This window comes from Anoplolepis gracilipes, chromosome 10, assembly GCF_047496725.1.
Source record: "Anoplolepis gracilipes chromosome 10, ASM4749672v1, whole genome shotgun sequence".
In the NCBI taxonomy this organism is placed as follows: domain Eukaryota; kingdom Metazoa; phylum Arthropoda; class Insecta; order Hymenoptera; family Formicidae; genus Anoplolepis; species Anoplolepis gracilipes.
The window spans coordinates 11,933,830-11,951,042 of NC_132979.1; the positions used below are offsets into that span (position 1 = coordinate 11,933,830).

Below are 17,213 nucleotides of genomic sequence, written 5' to 3' on the forward strand. Positions count from 1 at the left end.
AAATGAATTATAAATAGATAAAAACGAAAATTAATGAGAAAACATCGCATAATAAAGGCGTAAGACATGTGTGAACTAAAAATCGTTATCGTATTCGCATGATTAAATAGATCAATGCCTTAGAACCGCTGTACATATTTATCGCATGTTAGTTGTATAAATTACATATATATAAAACGATCCAACTTGTTCGGCTCTTTTATTGTACGGCTTGCATAATAATCCCGCGAGGCAATTCTCCGAGGTTTCCAGACCGAGGAAGGTATGCAGTTAGATTGAGGGGTTAAGTCTGTATTAGTAAAATGAGTATAATAAATACCTGTTTGTAATAAAGTAATTTACCGTTAGTTTGTATATAATGGTGGTGACTCAGAAAAAGCTTACAGGATATGCATTCCGTTTGTGTGTTGTTGAATCTATGGTATATATATCGCGACAACTGATGTTTAACGTGTGGTTATGCCGATGGTACAGATGGTAATGAGCTCAAGGGCGAAAAATACACTTAAGATGGAAAGAGTTAGATAGGTGACATTAGATCTTAGGCAGTTTGTTTATTATATCATCGTAAATAGCTGGCAAACATTCTATATCTGTTTGTAGATTTATGCTATTTATTTGTCGTTTAATGTATAACATTTCAGATATCGCACTCGAAGACTCAGCATGGTATGTGTGAGATCTAAATATTCTTCTCCATGGCCTGGGATGACGAATTCTATCGGTGAGTCGTCCGAGAGCGAGCTGACGGGTTTGTAATAGATCCATTGTGAACTTTCGATGCTAGTCTGCGTGGGTGGTAAAGAAAAAAGATCGAGTTCACTTTTTAAACACTCGCTCGAATGTGTATGAAGAAAAGACATGATTATTTACCGTAAATTTTTATCAATATCTTTTACCGATATTTTCGTTGTCTACTGTGTTTAGCGTAGTATCGTTTAAGAAAATATGTCGGATACGCGGTGCGCTTTCTAGCAGTTTTATGACGTTTCGCGGAGGAGTTATGTCTTTTCTTTGACTTGCGATTTTTCTTTCTCTCCTTGCTTTTTAATGTTTTATTCCGCGCTTTGGTTTTTTTCGGTAATCTTTTCTTATTTGATCACCGACGTTTACGTGACGACGTTACCGCGGATTTAACGATACGCGCGTTATTAAGCCCGGCGAAAGGAAACTGAGCTGCGTGCATTTTCGCATCTGTCTTATATCCCGAGCCTTTCATCAGACTACTTATTTTTTCTTTAGCTTTTCTCTTGAGATTTTCTCGCGATTCTTTAAAACGGTTTTCGGCCGACACCTTTAACGGTATATTATTTTCAATATCACCGATTATATTAACACCTGCTTGTAAAGCTTCTTTCCCTACTGTACGCGCTCCTCTACTTAGATAAGATAGTATACGTCTAAATAATCCTCCTAGAAAACTTCCGATTCCATGACCGCGTTGATAAGATGCGCCGACGAAAACTCTCGGAATTCCACCACCTCTGCCGCTTTGTAAATTGTAATACTCGTAGTAGTCTGTCATGTTGCATTTGAGAACTTAATTTTTATCTTTTTCCCTATGACGCCGACGTTCGCAATACTAACGGGTTCGCCTAAAGTGTAACGTCACAGTCGATGTTTCGGATTCCAATGCTATTTTTTTCCGAACTGATCTCTTATATCGATTTCTATCCTACTGAAATTTGTTCGTCGTAACGGGATATAATGCAGAGAAGAGAAATGTTTCACTTGATTCGTTCCGTACTCGTAATCGCGACCATGCTCCTCGACCGACACTATTCGGAGAAGAGGAGACTGCACATCGCCTTTTATGTAAGGTTCGCAAATATCACAATAAACGAATAGTTTATCGGGAATATCGCGAGCCAAACTACAGGGTTCGTAACTGAAGAATCCAAAGCGTCCCTTTTCAAAACCGAGTTTAACAAAAATTGATGTAGATTTTTTTTTTGAATCAGGATTATACATCGTAAGCATAGTATAGCATCGTCCTTCCCGCTTAGGAGCATTATAAAGTGCATCCCCTAAACCGAGTATTCGTAGAAGTTTATCGGAAAAGTTTACATAATGATTTAGTTTACATTTATTTTCATCACACTCAAGGTAAAACTCTATACTACCGACAGACAACCTCCGTTGATCCAGACGAAAATGCGAACCGACTCTCGTGGAAAAAAGAAACTGTTAAAATCATCATTTTTTATGCTCTTCCACTGATTTTCTTGAAAATACTTCAATATATTATCGCATTATACATATATAATTTCTATGCACTTTTGGGTACCAGTATAGTTAAAACATCTTCGTTTAAACTGGAATCACTAAAATTATGTTTCTTTAAATGAAAGAGATTGATTTCGATTGGTTTTATCAAAACTTGAATGGGGCCAAAATCCGGCGAATGGATCCTTCCCCTTTCACTGTATCAATCTTTTACTTTGAATTTAGTAGCTGTCTCGTGATGTAATTTATTTTAACTCAAAGATTTTTAATTTCCACATTAAATTATCGTTAAATAAAACATAATATACTGTAAGTTTTATATAAAAATTAATATATAGAAATAGATATTTAAAGAAATAAAAACATTTCAAAAACTATTAAAAAATCATAATTAGCAAAAGTATCACATATGTGTTTAATTTAGCAGTGTACCAAAGAATCAACGAAATGATTAATTTAAAAATTTATATTAAAATATTCTTATTGTTACATTTAAATCTTAATATACCGTTTCAATTAAGTTTAATTTTATATTATATAACACTGATTTTTAAATGTATAATGCAAAACTAACAAATTGTATATATACTTTTTAATACCGTTAAAACTCTTTAATTATGAATACAGTCATTAATACAAGTAATTTGTTATTTGCAATGTATAACATTTAGTTTTATTTTGCACAAAAATACTTTCCTGGAGACTTACCGGAGTTACATCATTTTCTAAATTTCCCCAAATCGCGATGGTCAATTTGGTTAGTATTAACACTTTTAATAAAACACATAACATTTTTAATTTTTTTAACATAATAAATTATTATTCTTGTAGATGTTTATACTCGATCGTCTTTAACGTGATTCTCGACTGAAATGCCCAGTAGCTATCAATGTTTGATACGATCTTCACAATGATTCAGATACACTAATTGACTCAATGTTTCTCCACGCCTCTTGATAGATTTTTTGTAATATGTAGAGTTTATGCATATGTATATAAATTTAGTGCTTATTTTTGAATGTGTTACTTTTTAAGACTTTTTCTCATAATTGAATATAATGATTTTTATCACCAAATTATATAACTGCTGGTAAATCAATAATTAGTATATTTTCCTTAATTCAACTTAATACAGAATAATGCGTATTATATTCTATAGCATATTATAGCATATCGTATAATATATTGTATCAAGGACAGTAATACACGCATAATCAATTTTTAATAGTTTGTCAAAATATTCAATTAAAAACATGATTGAATAATAAAAAACGGATAACATATTATTCATTATAACTATAAATTATAATTATAAATTACAGTTATAGAATTTTTTAAGTAAACTTTATTTATTCGTTGTTGCGTAAAGAAATTGCTAGATTTAGCATCGAAAACAGACATATTTGACATATAAATTTCCATGTTTTGAAATAGTAAGCTTATATATCTAATTATGATATGTTTGCAGTTATTAGAAAAAATTTGACTTTCCAGAGCTACCCTCATTTCGATCCCGTATTATTAGTTCCAATGTATCAAAATGATCGATAATATAATTGTTCTTTAATTATCTTTGGCCCCCTGAGATTCACTTCATATTTACAAAAATTTATTCATTGCTGATCGTCTTTAATAATATTTCGCCGTGCGTATAAATTCATAAACGGTCATTTCTGATTTATAATTTATGGTAATACGGATTTAAACCAAATAAGATGACTTTATCATTAGCACTGACGAGTATACTGTCATATTATCGACCTTTTTGACATCTTAGATATAATTATTCACGAAGTATTTGAAATATGTTTTAAAATTATATCAAAAATTAATATAAAATTTTCTCTGTGTACTCAATGAGTACTGCCCATAAGTGATTCTGCGAGCTATTAAATAGGAACCCTGTTCTCTCGGAGTAAAAGTTAGGAATCATTTTTAATCATCATTATAGATAACTCACCTTATGATCCTCCTCAGAGTCAAATCGGAAATTACGCAAATTCCGAAACTTCGCAATAATTATTAAAAAGGTAATTTTTTAAAAATAGGCCAATTTATGTGAGTATAAGCGTGCGGCAAGTAAAGACAGCTCACTGATACGCAATCGAAACTTTGAAAGAAGCAATCTATAGTTACATCTCAGGAAGCACCAGACTTTTAGTTGTAGAATTCTCGCGACTCATAACAATGAACATTTCTTTTGTCGCATATTTATACTTGCAAGAATATATTCCTATTTAAATTAAATGCATACATAAAAAGTCACAAATAAAGATAAAATTTACAATATACAAATTTAATTATTATACAATCTGACGAAATCAAATAACTATAAAAAACATGCTTATTTCTAAATAGAAAATTGTCATAATAGAATAAGCTTATATTATTAGCGTGCATCCTTAATATCTTATTTGCAAAAATTTTCTTCTCGTAAATTACACAGAATATGGTAAATATAAATTATTTGTGACTCGTCACATACTTGCTCTAGTTTTTCTGTGTTAAAAAACCATTAAAGTAAACTAGGGTATGATGGCTATACGGAAAAGATGGCCATAGGCTGTAATTTTTTCAATAATCGCTACATAGTGTGCTTTTTTAGTCATTATCAAAGATAATCGATATTTATAGTAGTTTATGTGCATACTTTATTCGAAATAACGATATTGTGAATCTAATATCATATTTTTACTTTTGACTACCTGCAAAGTTTTTCATTTGTCCACTAAAAACTGTTATAACGTCGAACAAATTACAGTTAAGCTATCGTAATCGACGTTAGACATATTATAAAGATATGTAAATTGTTATATGATATATAATTTTTATTTTTGTTTACACTATTTTTTTATAAATATTATGGCCATCTTTCGTCACTATGGTTTTTTCTTAAAAGTTAGGTAAAATAGCCAATACTTATGTTGTACTATTTTGATAATATAAAATTTCTATTAAATATTTTCCTTTTAATTTCAATAATATTACGTAATGAAGATAATATGCCAAACACTATTAAAAAATAACAAAAATAAAAGTACGTTTTTTTCATTTTAAAAAACTATGGCCATCTTACCCTAGTTTATCCTACAATCTTCGCACTGTTTATATTAACTCTATATTATAATTCGATTAACATAATCACATTGTAATTAATAAAACAAATAATTTAATATAATGGTAAATGTATCATAGAATATAACAAAAGTAAAAACAATATTTTTATTATTTTGCAATCTTCTATCTCTAATCCATATAATCAATTTGCAAAAATTTATTCCACTATGCAATGATATGCATATAAAAGAATTACAATTTAATTTATTACTGCATTTCTGATAACATCTACTGAGCTAAGTGTCGCATCTTCTGTGCTGTTTCTCAAAGACACAATATTATTGAGACAAAACTCAAAGTTTGGTCTATCATTCGCCACATTTCAACAATGCTGCATCAATTCGTACAATATCGGTGGACAGTTGAGAGGTTCGGCAATTTGCCTCCCGAGCGCACATACTCTAATACTTGGTCATTACTTTTGGCGGGATAAGGCTGCTCATCCAATGACATAATTTCCCACATTAGCACTTCGAATGCCCAAACATCGCTTTGTGAAGTAAATATTCCGACCACTAAAGATTCTGGTGCCATCCAGCGAACAGCAAGGAAACCTTCTCCTCTCTAAAACATAATTTTAGCGCAATAAATCTTTTGCCAAAAGTATCCACATATTTTTAAAACTAGAAATATGTGCAGTAAAAGTCATTTTTTCTACAGATACTATATTAATAAAAATAGTGTTTTTTCAAATCAATTTACAAATGTGTAATATTATTGCAATGTAAAAATAGAAAACAAAGTTTTATTTTCTCTTATGTGTCTATAACGTATTACTTTATTTATTAAATAATTGTATATTTACTTTGCGGTAATACTGATCCTTGTAAATATCTCTAGCTAGTCCGAAATCACCGATTTTCACAATATGATTTTCGCGGTCTCTCGAGGATATTAAACAATTTCGACACGCGAGATCTTTGTGCACAAAGTGCAATTTTTCTAAGTAGCAACAACCTCGCGCAACATCTTTACACATGGCAAGTAAGTCTTGCAATCTGATGGTGAAAGCCTGTGAATCTGATGGTTGGAATGTCCTACTCTCTCTCAGATATTTCAGTAAGTCAACTTCCATTAATTCTAATATGAGCCATGGTGAATCTTCATCTATACAGATGCCTAACAATCTTAGAACATGGGTGTAGCGAAAATAGCCCATAAGCTTAGCCTCTCGTAAGAATTCCGTTATCTGTTGGGAGGAAACATTACTTCGCAACATCTTTATAGCGACAGGCATTGTGCCCTCCCCTTGTAAATCCTTGACAGTTCCTTGAAAAACCTACAAAATATTTTATAGTTAATACAAATTAAATCAATAAATAGCACGAATGAAAAATAAGTTTAGATTATTTATCTTCTTATGAAAAATTTTGATTTGTAAAATTATTTTTATTAAAAAATGTGTCTTTAGCTCAAAATATTCTGATTAAAAAACTAACAAAAGTCGTTAAGGACACATTTAAGTAATAAAAAATTAATCTTTACCTTTCCAAACGCACCACTACCTACAAGCTTTGTTAGAGTAATTTGCTTTTTTCTGACTATGTTCAGCGCAAGTTCCGATTATATTGCATTCTAGGAACGTACAACGCATTAACTACGTTCCCGGAAGGCATTTCATATAGAGTTGCTAATTCGATGTTGGTGATTGTTGAAAACAAAACTTGTTCATCGTGACTTTCTTTACATTTTCGGTATGCTGTTAGATAACATTACAATATGCTTATGATTAATTTTATGTATTAAAAATTGAAATTATTTTCAACAAGTAAACTAATTTTACATAAATCTCTATACATATATAAATCTAAAATAATGTGCAATTAAAGTTAAAAATTTATATCAAATGTACTTACAATAATACAAGCAAATACAGATTACAGCAATGACGAGGCCAACAACTGTTAATGTAATTTTTAGATCATATTGCACAGCAGATGTTCCGATAGATCCTGTTAAATCAATGAATTCGCTTGATTTACTTTTTAGATTCTTTAAAGCTTTTGTTTTCAGTCCGTACACAAAATTGATATTTCTGAGTCATCTCTTTTGTAATTATCCAATAATAATTTTTTGTTCCGTTATAATATAAATTCCAATCTTCGTTTCTATCAGCCTGATTATTCATTTTGTAATTATTTTGACAATTAAACTCTCCAATCTATACAAATCTTTTCTATAAATCTTTGCTCGCACAGGTTCTCAATTTAACTAATATAGGTCCTAGGAGCAAAACTTGTATATATTGTATTATTATATAATAAAGGGAATGTTTTAAGTGGACCTGGAATGCATACTTATCGTGACTACGAAATTTCATGTATCTTTTAAATCAGAAACATGTGCCAGTTCAAGATTGATCTATAGAATAATTTTTTGTATCAAATGCAGAAACTTTAATTGTCAAAGGTAATTACAAAATAAGTAATATCAATTTTGCTTGCAAATATACGTATGCTAAAAACGCTTATGACATTGGAGAAAATTAAGTAAAGTAATTCAAAGATTTTGTATTACATAGATATTTTTACTTAAAAGTTTTTACTCAAATTTTTTATTTAAAAAATTTATGAAAACATTTCTAGAAAATAAATATATGATATCATAATGCGTTCATTTATTTTACCTTGTGTTTCAAAAGTAAATTCTCCATCAGGCAGCCATATAAATTCTTTCTCGTAATTGCAATATCTCAGGATCAAACGGAATTTATATAAAGTTCCTGGCAGTAAATTTTCTATATGGAATTCTACTGTATAATTATTTGTCTCAATATTGTTTGCAATTTCCCATTTTTGCATTTGATTTTGTTTGTACTTCAGTGTGTAATGGGTTATATTATCGCTAAGATTCCATGAAATATTTATACTATTTATACCGACTCCTCTCAAAATCAAATTATTCGGTTCCGGATACATATAAACACTTTTTTTTAAACTGTCAGTGACTAAATTGTTGAAATTAACTAGATACACTCGCACATATATCAAGTATTCCTGTCCTAGCATCAGCGGAAATCTTTTCATGAAAAACTTGCCATCTACCGTACGTTCGGAATTATTGAGAAAATGTGTATCGTATTCATCTCGAGTAATTCCTTTTTGTGTGCCATTTGTAAAAGAGACTGATCGCCAATGCACTTCGTAATTCACTTCCATACAATTTATGTTCTCGGGTGGCATCCAATAAACTATCGCCAAAGTAGGAATTAGAACTTGAACCGTCACATTTTCTGGCGCGTTAAGCTTGCCAGGGGTAGTTTTTAGAATTATATTTTCCCCGAATTGCAACTTCATCGATAACTTGTTGACATATAAATTAGTTAATGCAAATTTCAATGTGTACGTTGTAAATGGAGTTAAATTTTGTATTTCGTAAAGCCGTTTGTGCGTTTTCACGTAGAATTCGTCAAATTCGTCAGGGTCATTGTTCAAACAAGTTTGGTATCTCACGGAGATGATATACATAGTGGTGGCTAAATTGTATTTCTTACATCCGTCAATAGGAACCGACTCCGGGATGTTTAGAACGATGCTGTAGTTTGTAGTTGTCGTCTTTTCTTTTAAAAAATTAATAACTTTAGATTGAAATTCTTTTATGTCAGGTACTAAACACCTTGTCGGGGGATATGGTTGTACAGAATTACTCATAGCTTCGACTTAAATATATCATAATCAGAAATATGCACTTTTTGAACATATTTTAATGCGTTTTCTTTGCTATCGAGAAGTGCATACTTTTTTTCTAAAATATAGATTGTTTTAGCGCGATCAGCGTACAAGTAAAGGTTTATCTTGTTAATTGTTAAAAATGAGAAAGGTATTTTATGGTATTGAATCGTTAAAATCAGGTTGCAGCTACAACCATAGATGTCTGTTGCAATGAAGTAATTTTCTTCACCTATCCAGTACATTAATGGTTTGTCAATATTCGTGTAATCAACCTGCATGGAGATTACGTTTTTTAATTGCTTTTTGTATGCACAAGAACATGAATTATTCTTAAAAAAAGGTTTTATATTTTTTCCATTGAAATCCGATTGCATTGCCTTATAGTAATAAAACGAATCAATTTCTATCCAAAAAAGATATCTGCAAAAGAAGCGTATTATTCTTTAATTATAAAACATTGTTTTAACCGTATATCGTATACGCATGCACAGAATCTATGTGATTATTTAAAATTTTTGTAATTCTACGTCAGTTTATGATTCTATAATACATGATCTTTAATAAAAGTCATACCACATTAATTGAAAATTATGAAACAAATTTGTAACACATTTGCGACCTTACTGTGTGACACTACTGAGACACGGTTGTTTTCTGTTACAATTTTCTTTGACCACCAGTAGATATACGCTAATGTTAGTAAACATAATAATGTTTTATAAAATTAATAGCTGTGCGTGTAAAATCATTTATTTCGTCATATGACGCAAACTTGTTAAGAGAAACAAAGTTATTTTTTTAGATAGATAAAATTTAATATACCTTGTAAAAGGCAGCACATTTAAAGAAAAAATCCCCATATTTCTACGTCGAATAATATTATTGACTTTGACTATTCCAGTTTGCCACAATGCTAAGTCTAGCTTTATAATCTTCGTAAACTGGTCAGTATATTTCATCCAATAAAGATTTCTTGCCACCCAATCGATGCAGAGATGACGCGCAGAATCAGTTAATTTTGTACAATTATTTACTTCGATTGCATTTAGATCGAAATCGCATGTCATTAGCTCCCAATTATCATTGATCCAGAAAATCTTACGTTCCAGTTCTAAATAAACGATTTCTAGCACTTTGTATATTTTAAGTGGAAAGCTGATTTGCAAATCCACATCGAATACTTTTAGCACACCAAATGAGGCGATGAATAATAGAGGTACCGGATTCTCATGCTTGGTGGACACATTAATGAAAATCGTGTAAAGGCCGGCACCAGCTTCATTTTCCGCTTTTACTTTAAAGTAGTACATCGTATCAGGCGTTAAATTGTACGTTTTATATTCCAATATGTGCTGTGTAGCTAAAATATTAGCGACATGTATAATTTTCGTTTGGTTCTTGATAAACCAATACTCGACCATGTATTTTTGTATCACTCCATTTATAAATTCAGGTTCGTTCCATCTATGAAGAAAGCTATTTTAATTTATTCTTTATATTTTTAGTGAATTTTTGACAGAATTAGAGACAAACAAAATTGTTTTTCTATACATATATACGAGTACAAGTAACAACTTAAAAATGTTTTACCTAAATGTCACAGAAATGTTTTTGTTTAATTTATTGCCAAACTCTACAAATGCCCTGGGAAATGTTGGCTCGCTTGGAAATATGTCTGCAAATTTTTGAATTTTGTATAATTATATAAGAGAATTGAGAGTATACATATAATTAAATCTTTATAAAGATTTCAAAATTGTATTTAGTGTATTATAATTACGTATAAGAATTCTAATTTCAATAACTAAAAAAATGAAGTGGAAAAATTGCTTGAAATATAACTAAAAAATCGTATATTATATAATAAATAAGTTGTAATGACAATCACTTTTTTAAATAAAGAAATAAAATCATAAACTACAAAGTATGATAAAAACCAATAGATACAGTAATGATTTTAAAAATAATTGAAAAATATAAAAATAATGTTTTTGTATTTTAAGACTTAGAAAAACAATTAATAATTAAGCAAAAAGAAAAAATCTTATTCAAAAATAAAACTTTTTCAGCGAAAACAAATTATGTTTTGATAAATAGAAATCTTTCAATGGTTATAGTGCTTTCATCAGTTCTTGTAATTTTATTAATTATTGATAAAAAATTTAAAAATGTAAAATTTATTACTGCTTATAAACGACGTAACTAGCAAAATAATGACTAACTTTTTTCTTCTCTTGATATAAATTTTTTTATTTTTACTGACAAGCGATATTTTTTTTATTTAATTTTTAGTTCTTGAGTGAGAAGTTTAAATTATTTTTATATTTTTTATATAATTCAATTTTATTTTGATAACATTTTATATATAGAGTTTGTTTTATTATAATTTAGCAGTAGATTTTAGAAATGTAGACATGTCTGCAATAAACTCTTACCACCTTCATTTAATTTAGTCATGCTGTCAGAAGAGACGTTTGATAACATGTGATTATTATTCTCGAAAGTTGAGACATCCTGTTGAAAAATATACATTATATAGTTTACATTGTGTTTGTTGAATTGCTTGATAAAAAATACATTAGCGATTAGATCAAAATTTATTTCGCAGATGAATATAAATCGATGAAGTAATGAAAGCAAAATTCTAAATATGAAAATTAATAAATATGCGACAGATATTTTTAACATTTTAAAACAACTATTAGCTTTGTTAGTAAGGCGTCAGAAATTGAGTTAAATTTAAAAATTAAAATAAATAATTTATATTTAAAACCGCGAACTGTTTTGCTTCACTTACGTCGATCTGTCCATTATTTGCATTCGCATTATTAGGTGTTCAACAAATTTAGTATTTAACAAATTATGTATTTCAAAGTGTGTTTTAAAATATATATTATATATAATGTTTTGCATTATCTTTAGAAAAATGGAAAAAATTATGATAAATAAAAAATAGCATAATAAATACGCATAGCGAGTGACAGCTGTTGTACATGTTGATTTCTCTATTGGTCCTAATTGAAAGCCAATTTAAAATTTCACTGCGTCAATCTTTTACTTTGAATTTAGTAGCTGTTTCGTGATGTAATTTATTTTAACTCAAAAATTTTGAATTTCCACATCAAATTATTGTGAAATAAAAATTAATTTACCGTATGTTTTATATATAAATTAATAAATACAAATAAATATTTAAAGAAATAGAAACATTTCAAAAATTATAAAAAAATCATGTCTAGCAAAAGTATCACATATATGTTTAATGTAACAGTGCAGCAGAGAATCAACGCAATAATTAATTTATATTAGAAATTTATATTAAAAAATTTATATTTTTATATTTAAGTTTTAATATATCGTCTCAATTAAGTTTAATTTTATATTACATTACACTGATTTTTAAATGTATAATGCTGTTACGTCCGGTAGACTTCACGATTCTTTCTTTTCGAGAGAAATGTATAAACAATCAGAGGTAATGATTCTAAGAACTCTCCACGGGAAATATCAAACCGTGAGAGCTGTCACTTTAGTCGCACTCCACGAATATTACGTTACGTGGATAATAAAAATTTTAACAAACCTCCGTAAGGCGAGACCAACTATAAATAAGATAACCCAAGAAGTCTTAGAAATCAAATAAAGAATAAACATTCAAACGGCTCTCTAAATTTCAAAAGAATTTTAAATAAAACAGAGTCGCCGTAACTCGAGGCAGTTGTTTAGAACTGCAATCATAAATTTGAAACGGCGACGAAAACTTAAAAAGCATTTGATAAGAGAGCTCTCCTGACGGACCACCTAAAGTGACAGCTGTTTATTATAAATTTCTAAATAGCGATAAGCGACTCTGACGGTACCAAACTCCTCATTGGCCAAATGGAAAAATCTCTTGAACCAATAGAGAAAAAATTTTTGAGACTCGAAGTCGAAGGAAACACCCCCTAAGCATAAGGGGGCGTTAATTAAAATTCTAATTCGTCCAATTGCCCAATGGAGAGGAGGTACGAATCCTAGTATATAATGCGCCGCGACATCAGTTTTTTCAGTTTTTTCGGTATTAGAATTAGCATCAGTATAACTCGTACGGTACGAACTATTTTCTTTCACCTCGGCTTCGAGACGCGGAATCGATCCTCGATCCCAACGTTTAACCCTTCGGGTGTTAACAAGTTCGAATATTAATACTTCCGATTCCGCGACGTGTGGTTCATCTAATATTTAACAGAGACTCTCTGTGTAGTGCGGATTAAAAATTTAAACGATAAAAGACGTCAAACATTGGAGCACCTGTGAAATTCAATCCGACGCCGCTAAACCCACTGCCGAGGTCCTTTTAAAACCAACAGCGTACCCAATAAGTAGTGAGTACCGACCAAATAACCTATTCTATTGATTTCACCTTCTCCATTTAAAATTCGGTTATAGTAATTATAGTGAGACAGTTCTTTATTTTTGTTGTTCTTCATTTTATTATTACTGTTTGATCAGATACTCCTCATTTTACCTTTGTAATTATAATTAACTCCCCTTTTCGTTGTTTATGTTTACTTCCTATCCTCTTCATTTTCACGTAGTCTTTCTATTTTCTCTGCAAGTACCTGCAACCTAACCTGTGTATTTCGCAGAACCGGTATCTCGTGTACTGGTACAGAATATAACTAGGTCGAACTTGCAAATTCCTTTTATTTTCTCTGCAAGTACCTGTGTATTTCGTGGAACCGGTATTTCGAGTACTGGTACGAAATATAATTAGGTCGAACTTGCAAACTCTTTCTATTTCCTCTGCGAGTTCCTGTGTATTTTGCGGAACCGGTATCTCGTGTACTGGTACAAAATATAACTAGGTTGAACTTCCAAGGTCTTTCTATTTCTCTGCGGATATCTATGTATTTTGCGGAACCAGTATCTCGTGTACTGGTACAAAATATAATTAGGCAGAACCTGCAAATTCCTTCAATTTTCTCTACGGAAGCAAATTTCTCCTGAATTCCATTTTTCCTCTGGTCCTTTAATTATTTATTACAATTTACTTATTACCTCTTTCTTTTTGTGCTATTCCTTTTTTTTTTATTTTTTATTTATTTCCTTTCTTTCTTTCTTTTCTCTCCACTTCTTTCTCCTTCTCCCTCCTCTCTCCTCTCTGTATTATGCATTTTAAATAATATAATTTCCTGACTTAAATTATATTAAGAACATTATAAATTGTACTAATTAGAACTGTCTTGCCGAAAATAAACGATGAGTTTTCTGAAACATTTGCGTGGGTTCATAGTGGAGCCCGTTCATCCGAAACGTCTAAAGGCTAAAGCTAAACGTCTCCGCAACCGTAAGAACCGACGCGCCCGAAGAGTTTTGGCTCAAGCGACAGCAAATTATAATTTTAAGAACAATATTTCTAATCTTAAGATAGAATTAAAAGGTCAAATTTTCCGCGAACAGTTATCACACACACACGCAGAGCCCCATCCCCCTCTTCCTCATTCAAGAGAGCTGAAACCACCCCTCTCACTTGACCCTTCTCCTCGCACCCCCATCGACCCCCCTCCCCTTTCACATCCAGTAGTATCATCCTCGCATAAGCAACCCTCCCCATCGTCTCTCGATTTACCGGGACCTTCTAATAAAACTCCCTCTACTTCCGAACCCCCTCCGTGTCCACCCTCACCAGCCTCTACCATCATCCTGGGGGATTCACCCCCATCTTCCCCCCGCAATTCACCTGATTCTCAAGAGGAATCGGATGAAATTTGGGAGGCCCTTCGTGACATTGCCGAGGTCGTCGTAGACCTCGAGAAAGAAAACGCGAGTCACGCTGAAAATTCTAAACACCAACAATCTCCTCGTCTTCCGCCTCAAGATCCTATCCAATATTTAATAAATAATCTCCCAAGGATTTGACATCCCCTCCCAAAAGACTCGTATACAATCGGGCCTGTTGATTTGACAACATTGCACTCCATCTTTGCAACCAACCCGTCGGGATCCGTTATCCCATGGTTCCTCCCCGGTCTTAGATATCCCCTCGCCGTTCCGATAGAGGCTCTCTGGAAGAAATTCCCTCCTTCCACGATTACCTTTGAGGAAGCATAATTCTTTTCCTGCCCCTTCCCTTAGAATTTAAATACTACTGTATAAATACCAGTCAGGTAACAAGTCCTTTTATTTTTCCATTTCCAATTTACCTGACTGACGTCCCTCCAAACTAATGTAACACCCGCGAACACACACACACACACTTAAGTAATTAAAAAGATTAATTAATTTAATTAAAATGCCAATTTTTTTAATCTTATACATATATATATATTTGATTTTTTTTTTAATTAATAAATGACTAAAAATTTAAAATATTAAAAATTCTAATCAAATTGATTAATCTTTTCTAACATATTCCCTGACTCCCAGATCGCACAAGGTCCCGTCCCGCGTAACAGGGATTAACTTCCTTTACCAAAAAGGGACCACCAAACGAACGGCCTACTGACCTAGTAAAAAAGACCCTCGAGGTCTTTGACCAGGTCCGGCCATGTACAGTTCGTTCGAGTCGAGAGCGTTAAGGTTTTACGCGTTTCGACAAGGGTAAGTTCTGTCCTTTCATTATCTCTTTCTTTCCTTTTTTTTTCTCGAGTCTGGACGTAACAGTGCAAAACTAACAAATTGTATATATACTTTTTAATATGGTTAAAACTCTTTAATTATCAGTACAGTCATTAAAACAAGTCATCTGTTATTTGCAATATATAACATTTAGTTTTATTTGTGTAAATATTTTTTATTGCTATGAAGTTATAAATGAGAAAATGCATGAAAATACTTTCCTGGACATTTACCGGAGTTACGACATTTTCCAGATTTCTCCAAATTGCGAAGGTAAATCTGGTTAGTATTAACACTTTTAATAAAACACATAATGTTCTTAACGTTTTTAACATAATAACTTTTTTCTGGTTGTAGATGTTTATACTCGATCGTCTTTGACGTGATTCTCAACTGAAATGCCCAATAGCATTCAATGTTTCATATCTCCTCAATGATTCAGATACACTAATTGACTCAATGTTTCTTCACGCCTCTTGATAGATTCTTTGTAATATGTAGAGTTTATGCCTATGTATATAAATTTAGTGCTTATTTTTTGTTGTGTTACTTTTTAAGACTTTTTCTCATAATCGATTATAATGATTTTTATCACTAAATTATATAACTGCTGGTAAATCAATAATTAGTATATTTTCCTTTATTTCCCTACTGAAAAAAATCACATCACGAAATTACATGATGAAAACACGTAACAAAATCACGTAATTAATGACGAGACAAAATCACGTAACGGATTGTTCCAAATCGATACGTGATTTTTAAAAATAACGTGATTTTAGAAAATCATGTAATTTTGAAAAGTCACGTAAATTACGGGAAATTACATGACATTCTTTTTAGAAGACATTAAGGTATTGAATTAATGAGGTCTATTATTTTTTGCATATTATTAATGTGTAAAGTTGTAAAACGTCCAGTTAAATCGCATAATAAAATTATGTAATTCCATCTCAAAAAGAAACATTTTACGTAACATATTACGTTATATGTTATGTAAAAAAATAACATAATCAATTACTTAATTTACTTTATAAAAATTAACATTATTTTTATAATTACCATTTATTTATAACATTATAATTATCATTTATAAGTAAAAAATTATTAATAAAAATACAAATTTTGCACTGGGCATATATACATCGTGTCATCTATCTTCATAAAAGCGCAAATTCTTTCAATGCTGTTGGTATCTTTTACAATTAAATTATCAGAAATATTTACAACTTTTTTCAATGGTAAAGAATTGTTATTAAAAACATCTTCTGTGTTTACTAAATGACAGATGATATACTCTTTTCTGGTTAGTACATCGATAATAAAGTTCACAATGCGAATAAAATTCCCTTCTGTTGTTAAAGCATGCGAATTATCTGATCGAATTATTTTATAATTTAAAAAAAGTATAAAAACAGAAGTACAAAAAACAAAAATTAAAATTTTAGGTAAAAATTAAAAATTAAAATTATAAGTTGAAAGTTACATGAAAAAATTTATGCGTGACAGAGAGACGTTAGATGAAGTCAACTTTTATTTTGGAAACCGAAGATTTCGAGAAATATCAAGGACCTTTATATGTATTGTTTAACGATATAA

At 30.8% G+C, this 17,213-nt stretch overlaps 1 protein-coding gene across 2 annotated transcripts; it reads right to left on the reverse strand.

Annotated features, from left to right (window-relative positions):
- Nucleotides 1-4,626: 4,626 nt before the first annotated feature.
- Nucleotides 4,627-10,734, reverse strand: LOC140670234 (uncharacterized). Of its 2 annotated transcripts, XM_072900808.1 has the most exons (6): nt 9,837-10,734; nt 7,970-9,434; nt 7,200-7,295; nt 6,829-7,042; nt 6,149-6,622; nt 4,627-5,907 (listed from the first exon to the last, which is right to left on the reverse strand). In XM_072900808.1, the coding sequence occupies exons 2-4, from the start codon at nt 8,991-8,993 to the stop codon at nt 6,891-6,893; spliced, it is 1,272 nt and encodes a 423-aa protein (XP_072756909.1). In that variant the 5' UTR covers nt 8,994-9,434; nt 9,837-10,734; the 3' UTR covers nt 4,627-5,907; nt 6,149-6,622; nt 6,829-6,890. The 2 variants fall into 2 exon arrangements, with proteins under 2 accessions (XP_072756909.1, XP_072756908.1); XM_072900807.1 differs by having other exon boundaries at nt 7,970-10,734.
- Between the last annotated feature and the right edge of the window lie 6,479 nt (nt 10,735-17,213).

Excerpts from the sequence above, each read along its gene's own strand:
- LOC140670234 (XM_072900808.1), bottom strand. The coding sequence starts at position 8,993 with ATGAGTAATTCTGTACAACCATATCCCCCGACAAGGTGTTTAGTACCT. Across the intron at positions 7,296-7,969 it reads ATTTACTTTTGAAACACAAG|GATCTATCGGAACATCTGCT; the intron begins GTAAAATAAATG and ends TTGATTTAACAG. Across the intron at positions 7,043-7,199 it reads CTGTATTTGCTTGTATTATT|CATACCGAAAATGTAAAGAA; the intron begins GTAAGTACATTT and ends GTTATCTAACAG.